Below are 22,832 nucleotides of genomic sequence, written 5' to 3'. Positions count from 1 at the left end.
ATGGTGAATGGTATATAAAGTTTCTTTCGTTGATAGTTGTCTGTATTCTTGATTGTATTCTTGGTTTATTTGTCTTAGAATCAAAGTTGTTTATCAGAATTGAATTGATCTCATTTGCCGATTTGAACCTGAAAAGTAAAGAAGGCGGTCGGTATATTCTCGGCGGGGCAGAAAAAAAAAACGGCAAAGGCCAGCTCTAAAGCTCTAGCTTTTGCAATTGGTTCTCTTGATTCAATTCACACGAATTCGGATTTTTACTAGGCTCACTAGAAACCTTCAGATCTTGTGCTCATTTCCCTCGCAATTCGCAACCATGTTCGACACGGTCTGCACGCTTCCGCTTTCCTCGGACCTCTTCGCTCAGGCTATCCACCCCGAGGAGCCCGTAGTCTCTGTCGGTCTGGCCTCGGGCCACGTCCAGACCTTCCGACTGCCTTCCTTAGAAGGAGAGGACGATGCCGATTCTGCACCGAATTCGTCGGCCCGGACCGGAAAGGGTCACATTGACACAATGTGGAGAACCCGGCGACACAAGGGTAGCTGCCGCACCCTAGGGTTCGGTACGGATGGCAAAACCCTTTACTCAGCGGGTACAGACGGTATGGTGAAGGCTGCAAGCACGGAGACTGGTCAGGTGCAAAACAAGATTGTGATCCCTCTTGAGAAGAACGGGTAAAGGAACTCTCCCGAATATCAAGCGTTGCAACCCAGACCTTTGCATTTGGCTGACACGTCTGTTTTTGGATGTCATATAGCTCTATTGATGCGCCAACCATGATCCACGCCCTTTCTCCTCAAACTCTTCTCCTCGGTACCGACTCAAGCGCTCTGCACCTCTACGATCTCCGTATCCCCTACTCCAAGGTGTCCGCGCGGCCTGAGCAGTCACACCACCCCCACGACGACTACATCTCTTCTCTTACTCCTCTGCCGGCTTCCGAAACTAGCACGTCGGGCTTCAGCAAGCAGTGGGTCACAACTGGTGGAACAACCCTGGCCGTGACAGATCTCCGGAGGGGCGTTCTGGTGCGCAGCGAGAACCAGGAAGAAGAATTGGTCAGCTCCGTCTTTATGGGTGGTCTGCCCTCCAGCGGAACTAGCCGGGGCGAGAAGTTGATTGTTGGTGGAGCCAGCGGTATCCTAACTCTCTGGGAGAAGGGTGCGTGGGATGACCAGGATGAGCGGATCTACGTTGACCGCAGTGCCGATGGCGGAGATTCCATCGAGACAATGTCAGTTGGGCCTGACTATTTGGGCAAGGTGGTGGCCGCAGGCCTCTCAAGCGGAAAGGTGAAATTCGTGCGCATCGGACCCAACCAAGTCGTTTCTGAGGTTGTGCACGATGAGATCGATGGTGTTGTGGGCTTGGGCTTTGACGTGGAAGGCCGTATGGTCTCTGGTGGTGGTCAAACCGTCAAGGTGTGGCACGAGGCTGAGGACAATGTCGGTGATGGATCTGGCGATGAAGACATGATGGATGATAGTGATGACGATAAGGATTCGGATGACAGCGATGCGGAACGTCGCGAGGATCCAAAGGACCGAAAGAAGCGCAAGAAGTCCAAGAGCAAGGACCGCAGTGGTGGACAGCATATCATGGCCTTCCACGACCTGGACTAATGTCTCAATACCCCATTATCTGATACCCACATCTGCAGATCAATTGTTCAACCCGAAAATAAGAAAAAGTGTACATAGCGTTGGTGTTAGGGTTTCTAAGAGCTAATTGGAGGAAAAATATCTATATCTCCATCTAGAGATAATGTACTCCGTATGTTTCCCTCCTTACTTTACTCTAGGTTGTTCCAAGGTCCACGGCTTGTTTTCCAACGCCAACTAAGCATCAGGGGCTCAGAATCGCAGTAAATATCGACATCATTGATGTCTTGCTTTGTATAGCACCTCAAACCCAATCGGCCGATACTGACTCCAACCATACAAAAATTTCGCTTCATTCAGCAACACAACTCCAAATAATGCACTAGCACGAATCATTCTTCAAGCAAATCAGACCACTCCGGAATATCCTTGATAAGTTTCCACATGTACTTCTCCAGCTTGACCGCACACTTAGCGTATACCGTTGTGGCGTCATTATACTGCCGACAGTTACTGAAAATCAACTTGAGATCGTCGACAAGGTCTTTTGGAGTAGTGTAATGCTCCAATCTTTTTTCTATGGTTGACAGATCCATTGGCGATACAATGGTGTTGTAATAATCAGGGACTTCATCTTTGTTGACAGGACTGAGGAAGGGCCATGCTTGATTGTGGTTTTGGATTTCATTTATAAAACCTCGAAATTCGTTGAAATGAGGTCCGTTGAACCGAGATCCGCGGGATGCTTCTCGTGCTAACTCGTCCATATCTGGAGACCAACCAGTTGCCCGGATGGCAGGGATGGAGAGTGGATCGATTGGAATCACGACGCCGTCGTTCGCGTCAGCCCATTGCTGAGGCGGTAGATGAATGATATGACTTTTGCTCAAAGTTCGTATTTTGGCTAGAACAGATTCTTTCTGCTTGAGAAGCATTCGACCAGTTTCGAGATATCGTATTCGGGCAAGCATTGAGCATTGCATAAGAGTACCTCCATCGTAATCCTTAATACACCCCATCCAGATAGAATTGTCGAGAGTAATCTCTTTGGTAAAACCTTGCTTTTGAAAATACCCGATGGCATGATTATCGGCGTAAGTCAGAAAATGCATCACCGGGGAAGTAGCTCTGATATAATCCTTTAAATGGGCCATGAGATGCGCTCCGTATCCTTTCACCTGCTGATCAGACGAAACTGCACAAAAAACGATTTCGGCAAACTTGCGGTCTCGGAATTCTCGAAATGCTATGCCACCAATGACCTCTAGAGGCATTTTAACGATAGCGATCGATACATGAGAGCGATCGTAGACAAGACGTGCGATATAAGCCTTAAGCATTTCCGGAAGTTGCTTTTGAAATAGGCATTTGAGACCTGTAAGAATAATCGTACTCTCTCTGGAGCCGTCATTGTTGACAACTCGGAACTCGATCTCGCCATTTCGTTCTTCCAAGACTGCAGGCTTTAGAGCAGTTAGAAATCTTCTTGATATTCAAAGGTGCTAGCATACCTTCTCTGGGAAAGGAGCCTTCCGGGTTATGGCTGGAGTTTCAACGTCCGCCTCTGTCAACCCATTGTGAAAGCCTTTGGATCTTTTGGTATCGGGGGCGATATTCGGCTCTTCACAAGCCGTGCGCTTCGCGACGAGGAGATTTGGCCCGCTGTCGGCTTGCGACTCTACTTTGTCCATTTGCGTGTGTTGGCGACGCTGAACTTGCGATAGGAAACATGCAAAATCGTATAAGTGAACTTCGGGCTCACTGAACTGATTGCAGTCTTCCCCCCACAATAATGGAATGCTGAGTTAAATAGAATCCGAGGTCAGAGGTCAATTCAGTGTAGGACCCGGTGGTCAATGCTCACTGGATGCCACTTGTTCTCGCTTATATAAACACTGTTTGGTTTTGAGATGTAATTGTATGTTTGGTTTTTCTAGGGAAGGCACATAGAAGATCAAAAGAGAAAAATAAAACCATGCATTCACCTGGGGACTATAGGAAGCGCACGGACGGGGGAGAGGAGAGGAGTGGATGTAGTGGAGAGAAAGAGATCTACAAGGCCCCAGTGATGTACATACACATCTGGACGATCCCATCACGTGAGTTAGACATATAAACAACCTTCTAAGTAGAGGTAGTTGAGATAATGATATTTATGAGCGGGACAAAGAATTGAACAGCCGCTATTCTAGTCCCATGATCTTGACTGCTCATTCCTAATGCATAGTCAGACTCAGAGCTTGCGGGGTCCAAAATACTGGTGTCTTCAGCATTGTCGTCGACAGAAATCGGATTATTGCAAGTCGCTTGTGTGTTAACGTCAATCGCATTTAACACCCACTGTGATCCAAGAGAAGATGGTTTGATTTGTGTATCTGCTCAATGTGTCTGTTTTGGCTTACTTGGGAATCTATAACATGCGCAATAGAGAAATAATCCAGTGTTAGAAGGCCTGAAATTGAAATATACATTATTAACTTTACATATAAAACCCTGACATTACCATGCCTCAGGTGACTTTTTCCCAGTCTGTTTACTATTGTGATTAGTCCGAGTCTCATGGGTGATATCAATCTGATTGGAGACCACGATAGCACCCGAGGCCGGGTTGCCAGACATAGGTGCCGGATATGCCTTCAAGTTCTGCATTTTAACGTCTTCCATCATCCGTTCCTCACTCTCGGTAAATGACATACCAATGGTCATAGGATCCGTACTCGCAGGACCGTGACCCTTCCGACTAGCATAGTCGCCGCCGCCACCAATGCTCCGGAAACCACCCGAGGGCGATTTATGTGTCTTTTGGGACGACTGAAACTGGCTGCCGAAAATTTTGCTGAGCCAAATTCTGAACAGGTGAAAGATCATGGGAAGATTGGTCGTGACGACTGCGACGAACGTTTCGCGGGTTCCCCATTCATTGGCGAGTTGTGCACCGTCTTCAGGATCCTATAGAAAACGATCAATGGAATTAGACAAATACCTTTAAGCCGGGGGCAATGCGAATATATCGAAACTCACCACTAGGAGAAAAACACTCTTGATAGTGGCGCAAACAAGAATAAAGATACCCGCACTGAGTACGATAGTGGCCGCGATTTTCTTCAAAGGCTTCAGACTCGATTGCCAAAGCATGGGAATCGGGATGAATATAAGATATGGATCGGTAATGAGGTTAGCGGCGAACGTTACTGCGATGACCGGCTTGGAAATGGCCGGTTGGCACACGTCTAGAGGCATAGTTAGCAGATGTTGAGTGCCTAGGGCAAGATGAGAGTCTCACTGCCGGGATCTGGATTGATCTGCCAGTTTTTGTGGAATGGTCGGCATGCGCTAAATATTGTGATGACACTTGCGACAAAGCTCCCGATGACAAGGGCAAACCCAACATAAATGGGAATTCGATAGCGCCGGCCAAGGCCATCCTGTCTGGTATCAGTTACTTGTTGCGAAACATCGATTGTTGGGAATTATCGAGAGTAATACCATTAGTCGAACGTAGAATGCCAGCATGGACAACTTGAGTGAATTAATCAATGCCGAATAAGTGGTCCAGCCCGCGATTTGAATCTTGGAGCCAATTACTCTAATCAAATGATTAGTGATCGCATTCGAATTTGCTCTTTGGTTGACAATTTGGGTAGACGCACCTGGCCCTGTACATTGGGTTGTCTGGGTGTAGTGCCTCTCGCTGGGCGGTTGTCATGCCATTGTTGGCGAGGCCATTAGATACATTGCCCACACTATAAGCAAGCGACGTCTGTGCAGTATAGAGTATCTGTACGAATTGGAAATCAGCAATCAGTAGGACGGCATATGATCAATTGGAGTCAATCACAATTGCAACCCATATAACATAATCGTCGAGTCGTAAATTCCTCCATCCCCCGGCTCTGCTCCGAGCGTATGTTCTAAGAATTGTCACGGCAACGCCAATTGAATATAACGTCCATAATTCAACTGTGGACTTGTAGGCAGCATCCGCCGCGGCATCTCGCGGCTCTAATCCAAATGTCATGATGCTCGACATTCGTGAAAGATAGCGGGGGACGGGATTAGAGCGAAGATTTGCGCATGAGAATAGAGAAGGCAAGAACAGTAGATTATCTCCCCTGCACTAGCGCAAATCTCTCTTCGATCGCTGGATTACGATTTCGCCCCAAACGGGAGATATTCATCGGAGAAACCTAAGAAAATACTGGTACGCGAGCGGGTATCTATGGTCCATACAACCTTGGAAAAGGCCTGGAAGGTTCGTTCCGTTCACAAGGATTCCAAGGTTCCGCGAATATCTTGATTTTTTGGAAGCCACAAGTGCAACTGGGCACCAAATTGACCCAGATAGAGTTTGTCTAAATTAGTAGGTATCTGCGTATCCATGGATGTCCACGTGTTAACCGTGGATCCTTCAGCTGGCTATTTTTCCAGGTTCCAAGATTCGGCATTTATACCGATTACGGTCGATCGGATACAGTTTACTCCGTTTCCCACATGGCAGCGAATGACACCTGCTAGGCATATTAGGCATTTTGAGAGGAAAATTGAACCCATTGCCCCTGACAGAAAAAAATTAATCTAAGCAAATTTGAATTTGATAAATTAAGTGGCATTCCCTCTAAATTAAATCCGACCTGAAATCTAAGACACATAGTTGAGGATGTCCAGTAGCGAGATAATAGTGGAACCTTTGCGAAGGCGCGATGGATGCACCACCCCACAGGTTTGGGGCCATACCGGTATTCATATCCAACCATGATGCAGCTAAGCACGTTCCATTCGAGCACCATAGTGGATCTTAATTGTCCCGATCAAATGGTTGCGTTTATTAGGGCTGCGATACAGGCTGATGCCGGATGTAACATGGCTTAGCCCCCTGCATTAGCGTGGCTACAGGGAAGAGTCTGCCGGCAGTTCTCAACCGGGAGAAACATTAAAAAGGCATAGGACGATTAGGGAGTGCAATTACGGAACGTAGGGAGATTATTTACAACCCGTTGGAGATATTGTAGGGCTGTTCTACAAAACCGTACAGAAGAGGAGCGCTAAGCCGGAGTGGATTTCTTTATCTTATAACTATGCCATTGAGGCGTTTTCAAGAATAATAATTACTTTGTACTGCGGTATTAAAAGGAGAAACAACCTAACCAAACTAACCCTAGGGCAGTTTTACAATGCAATAAATAGTTAGAGGACCGCACAACTGGCAGGGATTCCGACCGAGGTGCAGCATAACATACCCACTTTTTCTTGACGTCTTCTGACGATTGAACACAAGGGGTATTTGGTTTTGTTTGTTTTTTAGTCTTTACCAATTTCAAGACATCCTCTTTTGAGCAATGTATCGACTCAAGATAGAGCTGATCACGGCCGTTGCGGCTTGGGCACTTTCCGCGGCCTCCCTGACTTTCCCTAGCGGTATCGAGGGGGGCCTTTGCCCACGTGGCGATGCTGACTTGGAGGCCCTCGGCAAGAAGCTTTCAAGCTCTGCCAAGGTGTATTCTCCGGGGTCTAGCGGGTTCAAGGATGTTACAACGCGGTGGTCTGCTCTTGAAGAACCTAAGGTGAACATCGTCGTCGTGCCCGGCACTGAGAATGATGTTGTTGAGACGGTATGTAAAATTTCTTTTCTGTATATCTCAATTGGGCAAAGACAGATACTAATTGTGATGGTTTAGGTGAAATTTGCCAACAAGAAGGACCTGCCCTTCCTCACGTACAATGGTGTCCACGGAGCCCTTGTTTCGCTGGGTAAGATGGACCATGGCGTCGGAATCTCTCTGAGCCAGCTGAGCAGCGTCAAGATTGCCAAAAATGGAAAGACAGCCACGATTGGTGGAGGAACCATGTCTAAGGTGGTCACCGACCAGCTTTGGGCCGCAGGAAAGCAGACAGTTACTGGAACCTGTGAATGTGTCAGTCTTCTAGGACCGGCGCTTGGCGGTGGACATGGATGGCTCCAGGGCCACCACGGACTCGTCTCTGACCAATTCGTTGCGATGAATGTCGTTCTTGCCGACGGTACCTTGAAGACGATTAACCAAAGCTCCGACCTCTTTTGGGCGATGAAGGGTGCTGGCCACAACTTCGGCATTGTGACTTCTCTCACCAGTAAGATCTACGATATCCAGCACCGTGACTGGGCTATCGAGACGCTCGCTTTTAGTGGTGATAAGGTCGAGGCTGTCTACGAGGCTGTCAACGAATATCTTCTGAAGAATGGCACCCAGCCCGCCGGTGTCATCAACTGGTCGTACTGGATGAACAGAGCCGATATTGACCCAAACAACCCTGTCATCGTATTATATATCATCCAGGAGGGAGTGAAGGCCGTCGACTCGATTTACACCAAGCCTTTCCACGACCTCGGACCGCTTTCCGCTGTGCCCCAGACAGGCACCTACAAGGACCTCGCTGGATGGACCGGCATTGCCCTAGACTCCCCGCCATGCCAAAATGTCGGGTTCGCTAACCCCCGCTACCCCATCTATCTCCAATCATACGACATTCCGGCTCAGAAGAAGGCATGGGAAATCTACGCCCCTGCCATCAGTGGATCCTCTGCCTTCAACAATTCAATCCTCATGTTCGAGGGTTACTCCTTTGGGGGCGTGCACGCGATCCCCAGCAGCTCGAGTTCTTTCGCTTTCCGCAGCTCGAATATCCTTGCCGCTCCGCTCATCAACTACCTGCCTGGCGATGCAGCAGTTGCGGCCAAGTCGGTTGATTTGGGTAACCAACTCCGCAACATCCTCTTTGAAGCCAGTGACCGCGAGGACATTCGCGCATATGTCAACTATGCCCACGGAGATGAGACACCGCAGCAGCTGTATGGCAGCAACCAACAGCGCCTGCTGGCCCTGAAGAAGAAGTACGACCCGACTGGCAAGTTTAGCTTTTACGCGCCGATCGCATAGATGAGTTGAGCAAGGGCTTGAAGATTTGTGCGTATAACAACTTGTTGCAAGCATACGTGCGTAGAACACGCACATAGAGCTAGGATCGTTTGAATAATCTATAATTAATTTGATCCAATTTACTACTATAGGAGCTCGGCTAGTCCAGACACCTCTAGGGCTGTGTATGCCTGAAGCATTATGTATCAGTAAATCAGGACTCATTCAAGTCCCACACAAACTCTCAGTAAATCAATACAATGGATTACATTAGGTCTGAGCATGGACTGGAATTCCAGCCTGACTCTGAGTCTCACCAAGCGACCCCGGGACAGCAAATGTATAGCAAAGCCCCACTCGGCAGTTTGGGGAAATTTATATCCGTCTAGGCACAGTCCACCCGTGGACGGATGGGTATTTCCGTCGATCCTTCACTATGACCGGAACATCCACAGCCACACAAGAAGAATCGAGCATACCCAAATAATAATATGCCAAATTAGCCACTAAATGCAAAGGTCGCCAACTTGCAGTGGCTCGGAACATCACCAGATTACAACTGCCGATAAAACCCCACGGCCCCACGGAATGACATTCCTCGAATGCGGTGGGGTGTGGGGTACGGACTATACATAATATGACAAGCCTCGCTCTCAAATGATTTAAACACAAAATGGATACCTTCGAGTACAATCCCAACCCCGGCCGTGTCATCTTCGGCAGCGGCACGCTGCAAAAACTCCCCGATGAGATCTCCCGCCTGCAGGTGAAGGCCCCGCTGGTGCTCTCGACACCCCAGCAGGTCAGCCAAGCAGAGACAGTTAAGGAGGTGCTCAAGGGTCAGATCGCCGGTATTTTCAGCGAGGCGACTATGCATACTCCCACGAATGTCACAGATAAGGCTCTTGAGTATGCGAAGGCCCAAGGAGCCGACTCGGTCATTTCTATTGGAGGCGGAAGCACTATCGGTCTCGGCAAGGCGATCAGCATCCGCACTGGACTGCCGCATATCTGTATTCCGACTACATATGCTGGTAGCGAAATGACCCCGATCCTCGGTGAGACTGCAGATGGAATGAAGAAGACTCGCTCGGACCCCAAAATCTTGCCTGGCACGGTTATTTACGATGTGGACCTCACAATGACCTTGCCGGCAGCTATGAGTGCCACTAGCGGTGTCAACGCCATTGCGCATGCTGGTAAATATACCTAATTAACCCGCATCAGCTTTCTATGCACCACTAATGTGTTCCTGGATAGTCGAGGCTCTCTACGCGCGAAACACTAACCCGATCATCAACATGATGGCGCTCGAGGGCATACGGGCACTTGCATCCTCCCTCCCCGAGATTGTTGAGAAACCATCTTCTCAATCTGCACGGTCCAAGGCCTTGTATGGTGCCTGGCTCTGTGGAACATGCCTGGGCAGCGTGGGCATGTCCATCCACCACAAGCTGTGCCACACACTTGGCGGCAGCTTCAATCTTCCTCACGCTGAAACCCATACCGCTGTCCTCCCGCATGCCATCTCATACAATGCACCTAACATCCCTGAGACTATGAAACAGTTGGCTGATGCCCTGCCGGATAGCAATGGTGACGCGATCCACGGTTTGAACGTTCTCTTGGCTAAGCTTAAGGTCAAGCGTGGCGTGAAGGATTTCGGTATGAAGGAAGAAGATATCGATAAAGCAGCTGATCTTGCGCTATCTAATGCTTACTGGAATCCTCGCCCGATTGAACGCGCACCGATCCGCGAATTGCTTCGCAGGGTTTGGGCGGGAGAACTAGCACAGGCGAATTTGTAGGTATCCTTTGCCCTTTTATGTCGACATGATAAAATGCATAAATAGCCCTGTGACTTGGGAATAATTTGAGTGTATTTTCACCAAAATGTGACTAAAAAGTCGGGTTGCTTCTCTGCCAATGGGCTCTGTTGTATTTTCCCGTTATCCATGGCGGGGTGAAGTGGGGGAAGATCTTTTTTTTTCTCCAAAACTTTTAGCATTCTCGTCATTCTTGGCTCAACAACACACTTTCCCCTCTGTTGTACGAAATGGGGTCTGAAATGAAGTCGGCCCCTGTGCTGTCGACTGCTGATGATCGTATTCTCGAAGAAACCAATCCAGTGGCCACGCGAGACCCAACGGCTCCAGTGTCAGACGATGAACTCTCCATTACCTACGATATCGAGCGCACATTGAAGGATATTCGGCAAGCGCGGTACAAGCGCATTGCTCTCCAGTTCCCAGATGATATGCTTCCTGATGCCCCGCGAGTATTTCAATTGCTCAGCCGGGGCCTGGAACGTGAGGAAGTCGGCACCAATGGCACACAGCCCTCGAACCAGACCGATGCTAGCAACGCCGATGCTGACCTTGCTCACTCGATAAATGAGCTCCAGGTGGAGGATAAAACAGAACAATACTCGGCTCGGTTGACAATTTTGGCCGATACATCTTACGGGACCTGCTGCGTTGATGAAGTGGCCGCGGAACACGTGGACGCAGATGTGGTTGTGCATTACGGGAGGTCTTGTCTGTCGCCAACAGCTCGGCTACCCGTAATCCATGTCTTCACACATAAGAATCTGCCCCTTGAACCAGTGGTACGAGCGTTCAAGGCGACTTATCTTGACCCAACAACCAAGGTTATCATCGCAGCCGATGTTACCTACGCAGACCACGTTCCTACGGTATACACTCGCCTGCTGGAAGAGGGATATACCAATATATATTCAACAGAGATTGTTCATGAGCCTTCCTCGTCGATTCCAAATCGCACAGTCCCCGAGTCGGTTCAAGAGGCGCCTGAGACGCTGGCCGACTGGCAACTGTTTCACATCTCTGATCCGCCAACAGCTCTCATGATGACACTTGCGTCTCGCGTTGCCGCGATCCATATTTATCCCACCAATGACCTTTCAAATGAAAATGTTAAGCCATTGCCTGCTTCAACTGCTGCGGTTTTGCGACGCCGCTATGGCACTCTTGCCTCTCTGACGACCGTGCCTATTTGGGGCATTCTTATCAACACTTTGAGTGTCAAGAACTACCTGCATATTGTGGAACATGTCAAGGAACGAATTGCTGAAGCAGGCAAGAAGAGCTACATGTTCGTGGTTGGTAAATTGAATGCTGCCAAGGTAGCCAATTTTAGTGAAATCGGTGGTTGGGTGGTTATTGGCTGCTGGGAGAGCTCTTTGGTGGATAGCAAGGATTTCTGGAAGCCAGTCATCACTCCCTTCGAATTAGAGCTGGCCTTGAAAGACGATTCAGACCGGGTGTGGACAGGAGCGTGGCAGAGTGACTTCCAGGCAGTTCTGGACGCACCAGCTCAGGCGGTCAACGGAAATGAAGATGACCAGGGGACATCCAATGGCGCAACCATGTCCGATGAGGACGACATGTCAGAACCCGAGTCGGCGCCGCCCGAGTTTGACTTTCGCACCGGTCGATACGTCTCACATTCCCGCCCAATGCGGGATCCCGCGCCGCGCGCTTCTCAGGTCGATGGGTCATCCACCACCGGGCCATCCGCTGCTAGGGCACTGGCGCGACGAGCTAAAGGTGACTTGGCTATGATTGGCGGTGCCGTTTCACCAGGGGCAGAATACTTGCGATCGCAACGGACGTGGAAGGGTCTGGGTAGTGACTTTGATATTCGATACGATGAGGAAGACTCGGAGGATAGTACCCTGGTCAAGGAAGGGCGCAAGGGTATTGCGAGGGGCTACACTGTAGGTGATGCAGCCGACAAACATTAGTCCACATGGCCTAGCATAGAAACCATTTGCAATAGACCCAGCGATCAATGCATTTCATTTTCCTTTGCAGAACAAAATCCAGGAACCACGCAGATCATCAAAATCCGGGGGTTTGATGGCTATCACATGACGCTGGTCTCTCCTAACGGGCGCATCCGGATCCATGGATATATCACCTTGTCTTTGCTCAGCTTCTGCACCACTTCTCCCACTCTTTTTTGCTCCCCTTCATTTCTTCAATAGTCATAGGGGCATAAATAATAATCTTCCCTCTCTTTGCTTTCCCCTCTCTTTGGGGATTTCGTCTGTTCCCCTCCTTTTTATACCCCTCCCTTTCTCCCTCCCCCTTCAGATACCCCAATTCGTCAGCCCTTGCGATCCCATCTTTTCAATTATCGACTGTTTACCTTTAATGGCCTTGCATGGTGGCTTACCTCAGGGTGTGCTTGCCCCCTCGATTGCATCTTCAAGTTGTCTTATCATGTGCCGCGTCTCTAACCGCCGAGCTCGCGACCTCGCGCTATCTCGATCTTCGACCTAAGAACCGGCATCTTTTGTTCACCCAGGACCTATGACGAATCACGGTCTTGAAACCATGGCTAGGAGTGATGTTGCTGGTGAGGACCCAGCGTCGCACCTGACGGTGCTGGAAAATGCATTGCAACACTCTGTTATTTCAGAAGAACGAACCCTGTCCACCTTTGAGCGAGTGATAACAACAAATGCACCCATATTCGAGTCTCTGTTACTTCAGATCCCGACCGATACCATCATAAAGCTGTATCACACTTCAAATTACCTCCGTACGTTCCTTCGATCATATCCGACCGCATGGAAGTCACTCTCGTTTCGCCTACAATTTCCTTCAAGCACTCTGCCAAATCCTCAAATCAATGACCCAAGCGGCCCTGAAACAGCCCCCGCGCGTCAATCCCGACCGTATGCCCTAGACATGTTCCTGATGAATGTGGTGATGCCATTCAGTAGGTGTTTGAAAAGCCTAGAACTGGATAACACGGCCATTTCGGGAGAGAACCTGACCTCGACCGTGCTGCATTCACGTCGGGAGACGCTGGTACATCTCTCTATTCGAGGCTGCAAGAATGTCTCTTTAAAATATCACATCGTTCCTTTCTTGACCATGTTCGCGCTGCAATGTGACATTGACATGGAGAATAATACCGGCAGCTCTCCCGGAATGCAACGACTTGCTCTCAAGAGTATCTACGCCTACCGATGTCGTCATCACCGAAGACGCCCTTATTTATCATCTTCACTGATGCGGAAAGACGCTGACGCGGAGTCGACCCATGAACTTGTCAATATCTGCCACAAGCTAGGCATCTGGACTGATACCGCTTGGTGCACCACACCTGCGGGTAGATGTGCTCGCAGAGCCGGTTATGTCAAATCGAGGTTCCCGCATGGAGCAGGGTCGCCGGAAGTTTGGGTAGTCTTTGATCGACTCTGGAGATCTAAAAATTGGATCGGCCCAACTGAGTCTGAGACCCCTCAGCCACACGTATACGATGGAAAGCTGTGGGAGAATCGGGACACTGGATTCTATGGCGAGGCATTAGGAACTGGCGAGGGTATCGACTGGGGTGAAGGCAAGATGACACCTGCCCACCTGCGCCGGAGTCATACCCAATTTGTCGACAAGATCCGCTGTGACAACTGCCTCGAGGATATCTCAGAGCGATGTGAACATTGCAGCGTCCTAATGCACTGTGTCGGGTGCCGCAAAACACTCTGTGCAAGCTGTGCCCACGAACGGCCGTATCTTCACAGAAGCACAACATCTTCTTCGTCTGAAAAAACCCAGAATGCACCGGATTCCTTCTGGTGGGCACCTGGGGCTACACACTCTCCGGGCTCAATGCAGGATCCTGTGGATATTCTGGCAGATCCCCATCAACCCCAGGGTACAGGGATGGACCCACCGCCTATACTCAATTTCCATTGGTGCTGCACCAAGCCTGACCTCTCTGGGGGAGGCGGGATTAGCATCGGACCTCGCAATGGTGAGGTGGACCAGGTACGAGCCGTGCCTTTGCCTCGTGGCCAAGGTTGGGAGGACCTAGAGTACACCGTTAGTGAATGGAGCAAAACATTCCCCAAGTATGCATATGGGGATCCGAGCAAGCCGGACTACTCGCTTGAAACGGGTCATCTGGCGATGATGAAGTGGCTGCTAGGACCACCCAACCGGGAAGTTTCACCGTGTCCGCGTAACTTGTGTCAAGGATGTTACGATTCACCACAGTGGAAGGTGCACTGCAAGAGCTGCTCCAAGCCTCTCTGCATTGAGCATGACCTCCGCGGGCTTCGCTTAAGGATATGCGGTTACCGGGACCTTGAGACGGAAAAGCAAACCATTCAAAATCGATTCGCTGCAAATCTTTCGGGGTCCCTCATCTCTAGTCAAATTCCCGAATACGACCTACTATTCAGAAGTCAACAGCTTCTTGACTCGACAAACAAAAGCTTCATTGACGATTCACGTCAAGATAGCATGGACGAGGAAAATACACCCGAATCACATGTTGGTGATCAGTCGGGTCCTGTTTCCTTCTTCCCCAACCAACCATCTCGCTCATTTTCGGCGCCTGCGTCCGACCATTCTTCCCCTCCCTCATCCTCATCCTCCACCTTCTTTGATTCGCCGACATTCGAATCCCCAAGATGGCAAGGTTGCCAATCCTTCTTCTGCCCGCCGGCCGACCCTATCACCGGAATCAGGGATGTCAGAGGCGGTATCAGGGATCCACGTCCCAGGTGCCCCAGCTATCTGCGAGAATGCAAAGGGTGCAAGGTGTATGTATGCGCGGACTGCATATATACCCACCCACCCTGCAAATGCTCGTATTGCGAGGAAAACTACTTGTGTCCCAATTGCATGATGGACCGCCCTCGTGACAGCCTGTGCCGCCGTCGCCATGAGGAAAGGGCGCAGCGTGACCGCAAATGGAAAAAGGAAATGCAGGTGCTCGAAGGCATCCTGGAGCTCAAAGTGGCTAATGAGCAGGCTGAATTTGCAGGCGAGTTCTTTGACCTCGTCGAGCCGCGCAATAGTCTGCCTTCGGGGACTACGGTCCCCTTTGATGACGGGATCGCCGACCTTTCCGAAGGTGACATTGCAGCAGCGGAAACATCCGCCTCGCACTTCGAGCCTGATGACCTTGACTGGTTCCTCCAAGACTCTCATTAGTCCGAGGCGCTGCTCACCGTCTCCGTTTCGGACTTTCGGACTTTTGTGATTATCAAGGTCTTTCAAGTTCGTTTTTTGGTTCTTTTTTTTTCAGTTTCTTCAGCGATCTCATATCCTGGCGTCATAGGGGAATCTATCTATTCTTATGAATTATTTTCGAAGCAATCTACCCCAGCGGGATCAATATCATGATGTTCTAACTCGGCGTTGTAACTTGCGAAATGGATTGGCGCATTGTCCCACACCTTTCTGCTTCTGTCATCCGACCCCTCCTCTTCAAACCGGGCTGAGGCTGCATATGAGGGCATGGGTTACACCATTTACCCGGCGCTTCCTCGGGAAGGGCTTACTGCGTTGACGACATAACTGGCCAATGGATGCAGGCACCAGCGCCAGAATTTACGATTTATTCTTTTTATTTTCATTTCTTTGTCCGGACTGGATGGTCTGACGGGTAATTGTAGAGGAATGTGCACTCTGGTTGACCATGTAGGGGCATATCTCAAAGAATCAGGTATTATCTTACCACTTGCTCTTCTACTTAGCTCTTCATCCTTGTAGCCTTACACTGATGATTGTACCTCCCTTGGCTGGTCCAAGGTTGTATGAACAACAGCGCCACACCCACCTGGGCAGCCCGGACAAACCATGATAGCCAGTAATAATGCACCACAGGCGTTGGAACAATACTTACTCCGTGCAGATAACGGACTAGTATAATCTAAGCGCATTAAATTATCGTCATCCGTCAGCTGGTGGAGGGGGAACCTTGGAAGAACAAGCATAGCCCCCGATCAAATGAGAAACCCCCACGATCAGATACCCGAACCTAGCGCCCGAAGAACATCCCAATTGCGGTTTCATCATCTGACATAACCTTGACAAAAGCACCAAAAGCACCATAGGGTCTCAGAACGTGTCGGGCCGTACTCGGTAGATGGATAGAGGGATGCGGTCAAGGACAACGGCCATGACACAGCGCTAGCGTATGCAAAACCACGTGGAGTCTCGAGATGCAATGTCTACGGCTCTGCACGTTCCGGGGCTCTTATCGGCGGTGTATAAGTTGTACGCTGTTTGGGCCAATAGGGCGTTGAAGTACTCCGTACTCCCGGTAGTGTTGGGCGCTACTTTGTACATACTACGTAGTATGAGATGGTTCCAAGCGGTCCGTGTGGTTCAGCCAGCCCTCCAGGGCTGGAGGTGTTGGGCGCCTAAACCTATATATGGCTTTCCGGGATGTGTTTCTGTTCCCTGTTCTACTCTGTAGAGACACGTAGACTGGAAATACTGGATCCCATAGTGGAGTATGCTGTATATCCATAGGATCCTAATAGATCGCAGTGCAAAGTATCAACTCGGGTGGATCGGACGATCACTGGGAACAATCCAGTACTACCCGCTTCCCCGGTGCCCCTTTTTCTTTTTTTTTTTTTTGTCTTTTTGTTTTCTTTTTTTTATATCCTAATTCTTATTTCATATGATACGTATCGACCATTTTCACCCCTTAAAAGCGTCCTAAGATATCCGATCGGCTGGCGCGGATGTCGTTCCCCAGTCCCCGATTGGGTGCGGGACAACTTCGGTACGCTGGAAGCCATCCTATTAGTTCTGGAGACAACCTTGGAAGGCATATTTGGAATGATAGTGGCAAGTATGGAGTACAGAATGTACTTTGTAGGGATTAAGTACCATACGCTAGGTCCCGTTATGACCTGACATCATAGTCCACAAGTCAATTAGATACATATGTACTTTTCTCAAGGGGTAAAAAAATATTAAAAAAAGGAGCGTTAAATCTCACGAACCCGTCACAAACGATTTCACCAATAAGATACGTTAGATATTTGCTATTCCCCAAGGCTAAGCGGTCCGATGTCCCGTTTTCAATTTAGGCCCCAAAAGAGAAGATGTCGGTGAACGCGTTCCTTGACCTTTTAGACGCGTGACCGGTCTATTTCCGAAGCAAACATTATTTGACAGGGATTTTAGGGGCTTTTTGGGGCTTTGGGGATTTTTATTTTTATTTTTTTTAAGAAATAAGAACAGGGTTTCTAATTTCTTTCTAATTTCTAGAAATTTAATTAAAATTTTTATTAGTTGTGTCGTTTATATAAAGCCTTTGCTGTCGCACGTCTATTTGACTTTAATCAACTCCCGACTTCAACTATTTTGAGCCCCTGAGAACTATATCCATTCATTCTCGGACTTTCTACCTTCATATTCACCATGGACAAACTCAAGACACCCAAGGAGGAACCCCAAGAGAAGACAGAGTCCCAGCCCACGACTGTTGAAGAGTATCAAAAGAAATGGGACCAGATGCTCCAAGATACCGCAAAGCAGATCGACAAGATTCGAGGTGAGTTCTCTTTCTGACATATGCAGAAGAGAGAACTGACAGCTATCATAGAAAATGAGCTAGCGAGAAGGTCAAATAACAATCAAACCGAACAGCGTTGATCAATACCACTTTATTGTTGAAACCGTCTATGCAAGCCGTGGGGTTTATTGGAAACCGAGCTTCTGGTATTTTGCTTTTTCTTTCTTTTTTTTTTTTTTCTCTACGGATGATGAGAGCATTGGGGATAGGATCAGAGGGTGTTTTTTTTTTTTGGGAGTACACATTATACCTGGAAGCTTCAGTCATTCGCTTTTTGTTACAAGGCAACATTGCATGAGAATACTACAATTTCCTTATATCCGTCTACCTAAGAGACGCTGTATGGGATGTAAAAAAAAAGGAAAGAGAGAGCCTCAAGTGGGGGGAGGGAACTTACCTTCTATGATTTATTGGTTTATTGGATATCCTGCATTGCCAACTGCATTGGCAACTGCATTGCCAATCATTCTCAGAGTCCCCTTTTCAGCCTATGCACGTCATGGCCGCTAACGACCCAGTTGTTCAACCATCCTTGTAGGTTGCCCCGAAACGGTAGCAGACATCCATGGATATCCTAACAATCCTAGACCACTCGAGGTTGTCGCTCACAATGCCACCGTCATCCTAAGCGGTGTGCTTCTAGGCGCACTGCTTGCGTTTGTTACTTTTCACCTGGGCTGGCTGCGCCACCATGTCCGTCTGAACGACCGGTTGGTCAACGCAATCTTCCCACTGGGGTCGCAAGTCTTTTTCTTTACATTACCGCTGTGGTTTGTTGTGATGTTACCTCCTGCTGTGCGCTTTACCGGTATGCATATCACAGTGGTGTTGAGGTAACTGGTCTGACCTTATCAGTGTTCGTAGGGGAATACGCTACTGCACTTTATCTGTCATTGATGTCTTATTTATTCCCTCCGGACAATGCCATTCTCGAGAGCACTATCAAAATAGCGGCTCAAATGACCAAGACTCCCACTTGAGATGTTGGATACAGCAAGGAAGTTGAACTTTGCAATTGTCGACACTTGACACCTACTGTACTCCTGTTTCAGATTATGCAGTCAAATGGACCTCAAAGAGGCATACCGAGTACAAGTGCATTGTAGAGATATCGCGGTGTAGAAGTCAGGCGATTAGGGCTGGCGGCAAAAGCGCCAACGGCAGAAAAAGCCAAGGTCTCCACATCTTTCCTTTTTGGGCTTTTGCTTGGGCTCCATCTTCACCTGGGAAACTAATTATTACTCCGTATACCTACACCGTTACACCGTCTACTCAAATACAACCCCCTTACTCTATCCTTTCTTTTTCCGACCTGCCATCATGTCTGCCGATCTCGACCAAAACCCCTCCCCAGCCGACCTAGCCGAACGCGAACGCGAGAACAAGGAACGCAAAGCCCTCGAGGATGCGGAACAGGCTCAGCTCCCCTACAAGTGGACACAGACTATTCGTGACGTGGACGTGACAGCGCCGATCCCTGGTAATCTCAAGGGCCGCGACTTGGATGTGGTGTTGACCAAGAACAAAATCCGTGTCGCGATCAAGGGACAAGAACCCCTCATCGAGGTATGTCCACTGTCCCCACCCCGGAGAATTACACCGTACACTCTAAATCAACACATCAACTCAAAAACAGCCAGCTAACTACCCCATTTTCCTATCCAGGGCGACTTCCCCCACACCATCCTCGTCGACGAATCCTCCTGGACCCTCGAGACTACCCCCACCCCGCCCGGAAAGGAAATCAACATCCACCTCGATAAGGTCAACAAGGTCGAATGGTGGCCTCATGTTGTTACCACAGCTCCCAAAATCGATGTCACCAAGATTACGCCCGAGAACTCCAGCCTAGGCGATCTAGATGGCCAGACTCGCGCCATGGTCGAGAAGATGATGTATGATCAGCGGCAGAAGGAGATGGGTGGTCCCAGTAGTGACGAGCAACGGAAGATGGATTTGTTGAAGAAGTTCCAGGCTGAGCATCCCGGTAAGTTGTTATTATCCTCTTTTATCTCTTGCTGGTCACTTCACCAATCCGTCCCTGGAGACGAGTGCATTCTTTCCGTTTTAATATGTTGCTAATGTGCGGCCTTGCAGAGATGGATTTCTCTAATGCGAAGATGGGTTAAACCCACTATTAGCATTCAACGATACCTAACCCTTCGTTCTTTATGCAAAAAAAATATCAATGTATGAAGTATGAGTTATGCGCATGGGTGGATAATCTTCGATGAATGATGAATTGCATGGCGTTTCTCGAATCTAATTTCCAAGACTTGGTATGGGTCTCTGGTTTATATATTCCTAGAAGTAGATGTCTTTTATTTAGTTTCTTTTGGTCAAGTTCTCATTGTTTCTCTGGTCCTTCTGCCAAATACGAGAATTACCTTATCGGGGATAGCGCCCGTTCTAAGTTCATCTTCCCTTTCGCCTCCCCGTCGCCACATGGATTCTCACTCTATTTGGGCACAGTGATCAGGCTGATTAGAGCAAGGCGCAGTTCCACATACTTGAGCCTCCACATATTGCCTTGCGCCCAGTCTGGGATCTCAGCCGCAGAACTATATCGCAACCCACATTTCGATGCCTTGAGACGCCCGAGGCCAGCTTGTTCGTATAATCTTCAGCGTACATTTGATTTAATAGACCATCGCCAAATATTCCCCTGGGTCAAACTTATACTCCGAGAAACAATGGTCGATATGCAACCTAAAACCCAAACCCGGCCACATTCGTCTAGGCACGTGCAGGGACAGAATATGGTCTTTCGAATCCCGAACTACAAAAAGGATTCTCTAGCATGCGGGTCCGAACCGTCTGAACAGATCTATCATTCCCGCCGGTCTCATCGGAAATCCCGCGCCGGCTGTGTGAACTGTAAGCAACGAAGAGTCAAGGTACTTCCGGCACCCCCATTATCAACCATCGGCTGTTAATGATCGATCTCAAGTGCGACGAAGCAAAACCCCATTGTCTCCGATGCCAAAAACATGGCATTGAGTGTGACTACCCGAGCCAGCCAGCCCAACCTCAAAAGAACAATAACATCGTTTCCCAATTCAGCAAAACCAACCCTGACTTGATATCGATTGATTCTCTAGCTCCTTCAATGTCTCTAATGATGGTCGCGGACAAGCTGAATGAATTACTGCAACCAACACCCGATACTGGTATCCAGCTGCCGAGATTACTCACAGATGCCACAGCATCAACCCGCACTATGGAAGCATTGCATCATTTCCACAAAGCCCCAGCCTTTGGAACAGAAAGCCCAACGCCTATTCGAATCGTAATGGGCAAAATGGTCGAACTTGCCTTCGAAGTAAGCCCATCCATACATAGTTTACATATCTAAACCCCCTCCCCTATATCCATGGATCCGCCATAGCCATACCCCAACAAAACACAGCCCTATAACCTACCTAATACAACTTCAAACTAACCCCCAAACCAACCCCAGACCCCCTTCCTCATGCACGCCATAATAGCATCCGCAACAACCCACCTCTGCATCGTACTCCCAGACAACAAAGCCTACCGCCTATCAGAAGCCTACCACTGGCAACAAACAATAAACCAATACTCGACCGAAGTCTCCAAAGCCATAACCCGCACCAACATGGACAAGCTCTACTCCACCTGTCTAATGATCAGCATGCACTCCTTCAACCAAGAAACCTTTAACCCGCGCGCCTCCTTCGTCTTCACAACGGACCCAACAGCCCTAACGTGGCTCCGACTGCAGACCGGGCTCCGCTACCTCCTCGAGCGCACGGGGACCTGGCTCCCGCAGAGCATGTGGTGGACTGTATTCATGGAGGCGCGGGATCCATCCCTGGACTTTGAAGATAAGCGTCCTGGCCGCGTGGGTCTTGATCCGGATTTGGCAGATCTTTGTGGGATTGCGGATGAGACGACTGTCGAGGAGAATCCGTGTTTGTGGCCTTTGCGCATGCTTATGGGATTGTTGCCGTTTGAGAGGGTGACGGAAAGTTCTAGGGTTTATAATACTTGGATGGGAAGACTGGAGAATCCGTTCTATGAGTGTTTGCTTAGGAAGGAGCCGCCGGCGCTGGTTTTGTTGGCTTGGTGGTTGGGGCTTATGTGTTATGTTGAGGAGTGGTGGGTTGAGACGAGGGTTCGATCGGAATGTACGGCTATCTGTATGTTTCTGGAGGATAGTTGTGATCCGCTGGTTTTGAAGTTGTTGGAGTTTCCGGCGTCGTGTTGTGGGTATTTGCTTAGACATGAGCAGGAACAGGCTAGGGTTCTTGAGTTGGATTGATGTCTTTGGGTGATGTTGGTTTGAATCTTAGATTTGTTGTATTGATACCCTTTTTTTTGGTTGGTTGCCTACATATGTATCTAGGTGTGTTTTGTCGAGTGTCAGTCAAAGGTTATACATAGAAAAGCCCATTTCATGCCGTCTACCTAACAAACTAAGAAGGGGAAGAAAATATCTACAATAACTGATATCTAAAAAGACTACCTGAGGAGACATCTAAAAAGACATCTAAAAAGACGATCTGAGGACTACCATAAAAGACTACCATAAAAGATTACCAAAGATATTTGACAAGGCCGCATAAGCGGCCGACTATTCTTGTAGCGATAAAGCTAGATCTGGGGCATTTGATTTGACAAAATGTCTATAATGTATTCGGTTTATCGTAATTGCTACACTATTTATGCCTGCCAGTGTAAGTGAGTACCAAGGTAACCGATTATCTCGACAGAGTGTCCTCCTGGATCCATGACAGGCGAGTATGTGCAGGTCAATATAAGTATCCAAAGCTATCCCAGAATAAATCCAATCCCTTTTCGCACCAAGTCCCAGTCATATCATAAACATTCGATCAGTATCCATAAATGATGTCGTCGCGTCATGTGCAATAAAACAGCACCAAAAGAAAATGATAGCAGAAAGGAGAGCAATGCAGCAGTCATGCAAAAAGGAAAGTAAATCCACAATGGACGATT

General features: G+C 48.7%; 11 protein-coding genes across 11 annotated transcripts; 9 read left to right on the top strand and 2 right to left on the bottom strand.

Annotated features, from left to right (window-relative positions):
* Positions 1–313: 313 nt before the first annotated feature.
* N7471_004465 (WD40 repeat domain-containing protein) lies at positions 314–1,620 on the top strand (the record flags this gene model as incomplete). Its single annotated transcript, XM_057277184.1, has 2 exons — positions 314–672; positions 756–1,620. The coding sequence occupies 2 exons, from the start codon at positions 314–316 to the stop codon at positions 1,618–1,620; spliced, it is 1,224 nt and encodes a 407-aa protein (XP_057136794.1).
* A 371-nt stretch (positions 1,621–1,991) lies between these two features.
* N7471_004464 (bromodomain-containing protein) lies at positions 1,992–3,290 on the bottom strand (the record flags this gene model as incomplete). Its single annotated transcript, XM_057277183.1, has 2 exons — positions 1,992–3,062; positions 3,111–3,290. The coding sequence occupies 2 exons, from the start codon at positions 3,288–3,290 to the stop codon at positions 1,992–1,994; spliced, it is 1,251 nt and encodes a 416-aa protein (XP_057136793.1).
* An 808-nt stretch (positions 3,291–4,098) lies between these two features.
* On the bottom strand, positions 4,099–5,629 carry N7471_004463 (uncharacterized protein; the record flags this gene model as incomplete). The annotated part of the gene is made up of 6 exons (XM_057277182.1): positions 4,099–4,548; positions 4,621–4,829; positions 4,883–5,024; positions 5,086–5,185; positions 5,250–5,377; positions 5,438–5,629. 6 exons carry the CDS (start codon positions 5,627–5,629, stop codon positions 4,099–4,101), a joined length of 1,221 nt encoding a protein of 406 aa, XP_057136792.1.
* A 1,306-nt stretch (positions 5,630–6,935) lies between these two features.
* On the top strand, positions 6,936–8,513 carry N7471_004462 (putative FAD-dependent oxygenase; the record flags this gene model as incomplete). Its single annotated transcript, XM_057277181.1, has 2 exons — positions 6,936–7,208; positions 7,275–8,513. 2 exons carry the CDS (start codon positions 6,936–6,938, stop codon positions 8,511–8,513), a joined length of 1,512 nt encoding a protein of 503 aa, XP_057136791.1.
* Positions 8,514–9,165: 652 nt separating this feature from the next.
* On the top strand, positions 9,166–10,300 carry N7471_004461 (maleylacetate reductase; the record flags this gene model as incomplete). The annotated part of the gene is made up of 2 exons (XM_057277180.1): positions 9,166–9,691; positions 9,753–10,300. 2 exons carry the CDS (start codon positions 9,166–9,168, stop codon positions 10,298–10,300), a joined length of 1,074 nt encoding a protein of 357 aa, XP_057136790.1.
* A 248-nt stretch (positions 10,301–10,548) lies between these two features.
* Positions 10,549–12,258, top strand: N7471_004460 (2-(3-amino-3-carboxypropyl)histidine synthase subunit 1/2; the record flags this gene model as incomplete). The annotated part of the gene is made up of 1 exon (XM_057277179.1): positions 10,549–12,258. One exon carries the CDS (start codon positions 10,549–10,551, stop codon positions 12,256–12,258), a length of 1,710 nt encoding a protein of 569 aa, XP_057136789.1.
* A 571-nt stretch (positions 12,259–12,829) lies between these two features.
* On the top strand, positions 12,830–15,469 carry N7471_004459 (uncharacterized protein; the record flags this gene model as incomplete). The annotated part of the gene is made up of 1 exon (XM_057277178.1): positions 12,830–15,469. The coding sequence occupies one exon, from the start codon at positions 12,830–12,832 to the stop codon at positions 15,467–15,469; it is 2,640 nt and encodes an 879-aa protein (XP_057136788.1).
* Positions 15,470–17,598: 2,129 nt separating this feature from the next.
* Positions 17,599–18,006, top strand: N7471_004458 (uncharacterized protein). Its single transcript, XM_057277177.1, has 2 exons — positions 17,599–17,831; positions 17,883–18,006. Exons 1-2 carry the CDS (start codon positions 17,699–17,701, stop codon positions 17,930–17,932), a joined length of 183 nt encoding a protein of 60 aa, XP_057136787.1. The 5' UTR covers positions 17,599–17,698; the 3' UTR covers positions 17,933–18,006.
* Positions 18,007–18,351: 345 nt separating this feature from the next.
* N7471_004457 (uncharacterized protein) lies at positions 18,352–18,832 on the top strand (the record flags this gene model as incomplete). Its single annotated transcript, XM_057277176.1, has 3 exons — positions 18,352–18,386; positions 18,440–18,660; positions 18,708–18,832. The coding sequence occupies 3 exons, from the start codon at positions 18,352–18,354 to the stop codon at positions 18,830–18,832; spliced, it is 381 nt and encodes a 126-aa protein (XP_057136786.1).
* A 260-nt stretch (positions 18,833–19,092) lies between these two features.
* N7471_004456 (NudC domain-containing protein) lies at positions 19,093–20,201 on the top strand. Its single transcript, XM_057277175.1, has 3 exons — positions 19,093–19,418; positions 19,518–19,839; positions 19,950–20,201. Exons 1-3 carry the CDS (start codon positions 19,173–19,175, stop codon positions 19,979–19,981), a joined length of 600 nt encoding a protein of 199 aa, XP_057136785.1. The 5' UTR covers positions 19,093–19,172; the 3' UTR covers positions 19,982–20,201.
* Positions 20,202–20,545: 344 nt separating this feature from the next.
* N7471_004455 (Zn(II)2Cys6 transcription factor domain-containing protein) lies at positions 20,546–22,137 on the top strand (the record flags this gene model as incomplete). The annotated part of the gene is made up of 3 exons (XM_057277174.1): positions 20,546–20,749; positions 20,803–21,174; positions 21,313–22,137. The coding sequence occupies 3 exons, from the start codon at positions 20,546–20,548 to the stop codon at positions 22,135–22,137; spliced, it is 1,401 nt and encodes a 466-aa protein (XP_057136784.1).
* Between the last annotated feature and the right edge of the window lie 695 nt (positions 22,138–22,832).

Source organism: Penicillium samsonianum (assembly GCF_028829775.1).
Source record: "Penicillium samsonianum strain IBT 33392 chromosome Unknown utg000003l_segment0_segment0, whole genome shotgun sequence".
Taxonomy (NCBI): Eukaryota; Fungi; Ascomycota; class Eurotiomycetes; order Eurotiales; family Aspergillaceae; genus Penicillium; species Penicillium samsonianum.
The sequence above is the reverse complement of the archived record's forward strand: the minus strand, read 5'-3'. Positions and strand labels throughout refer to the sequence as shown.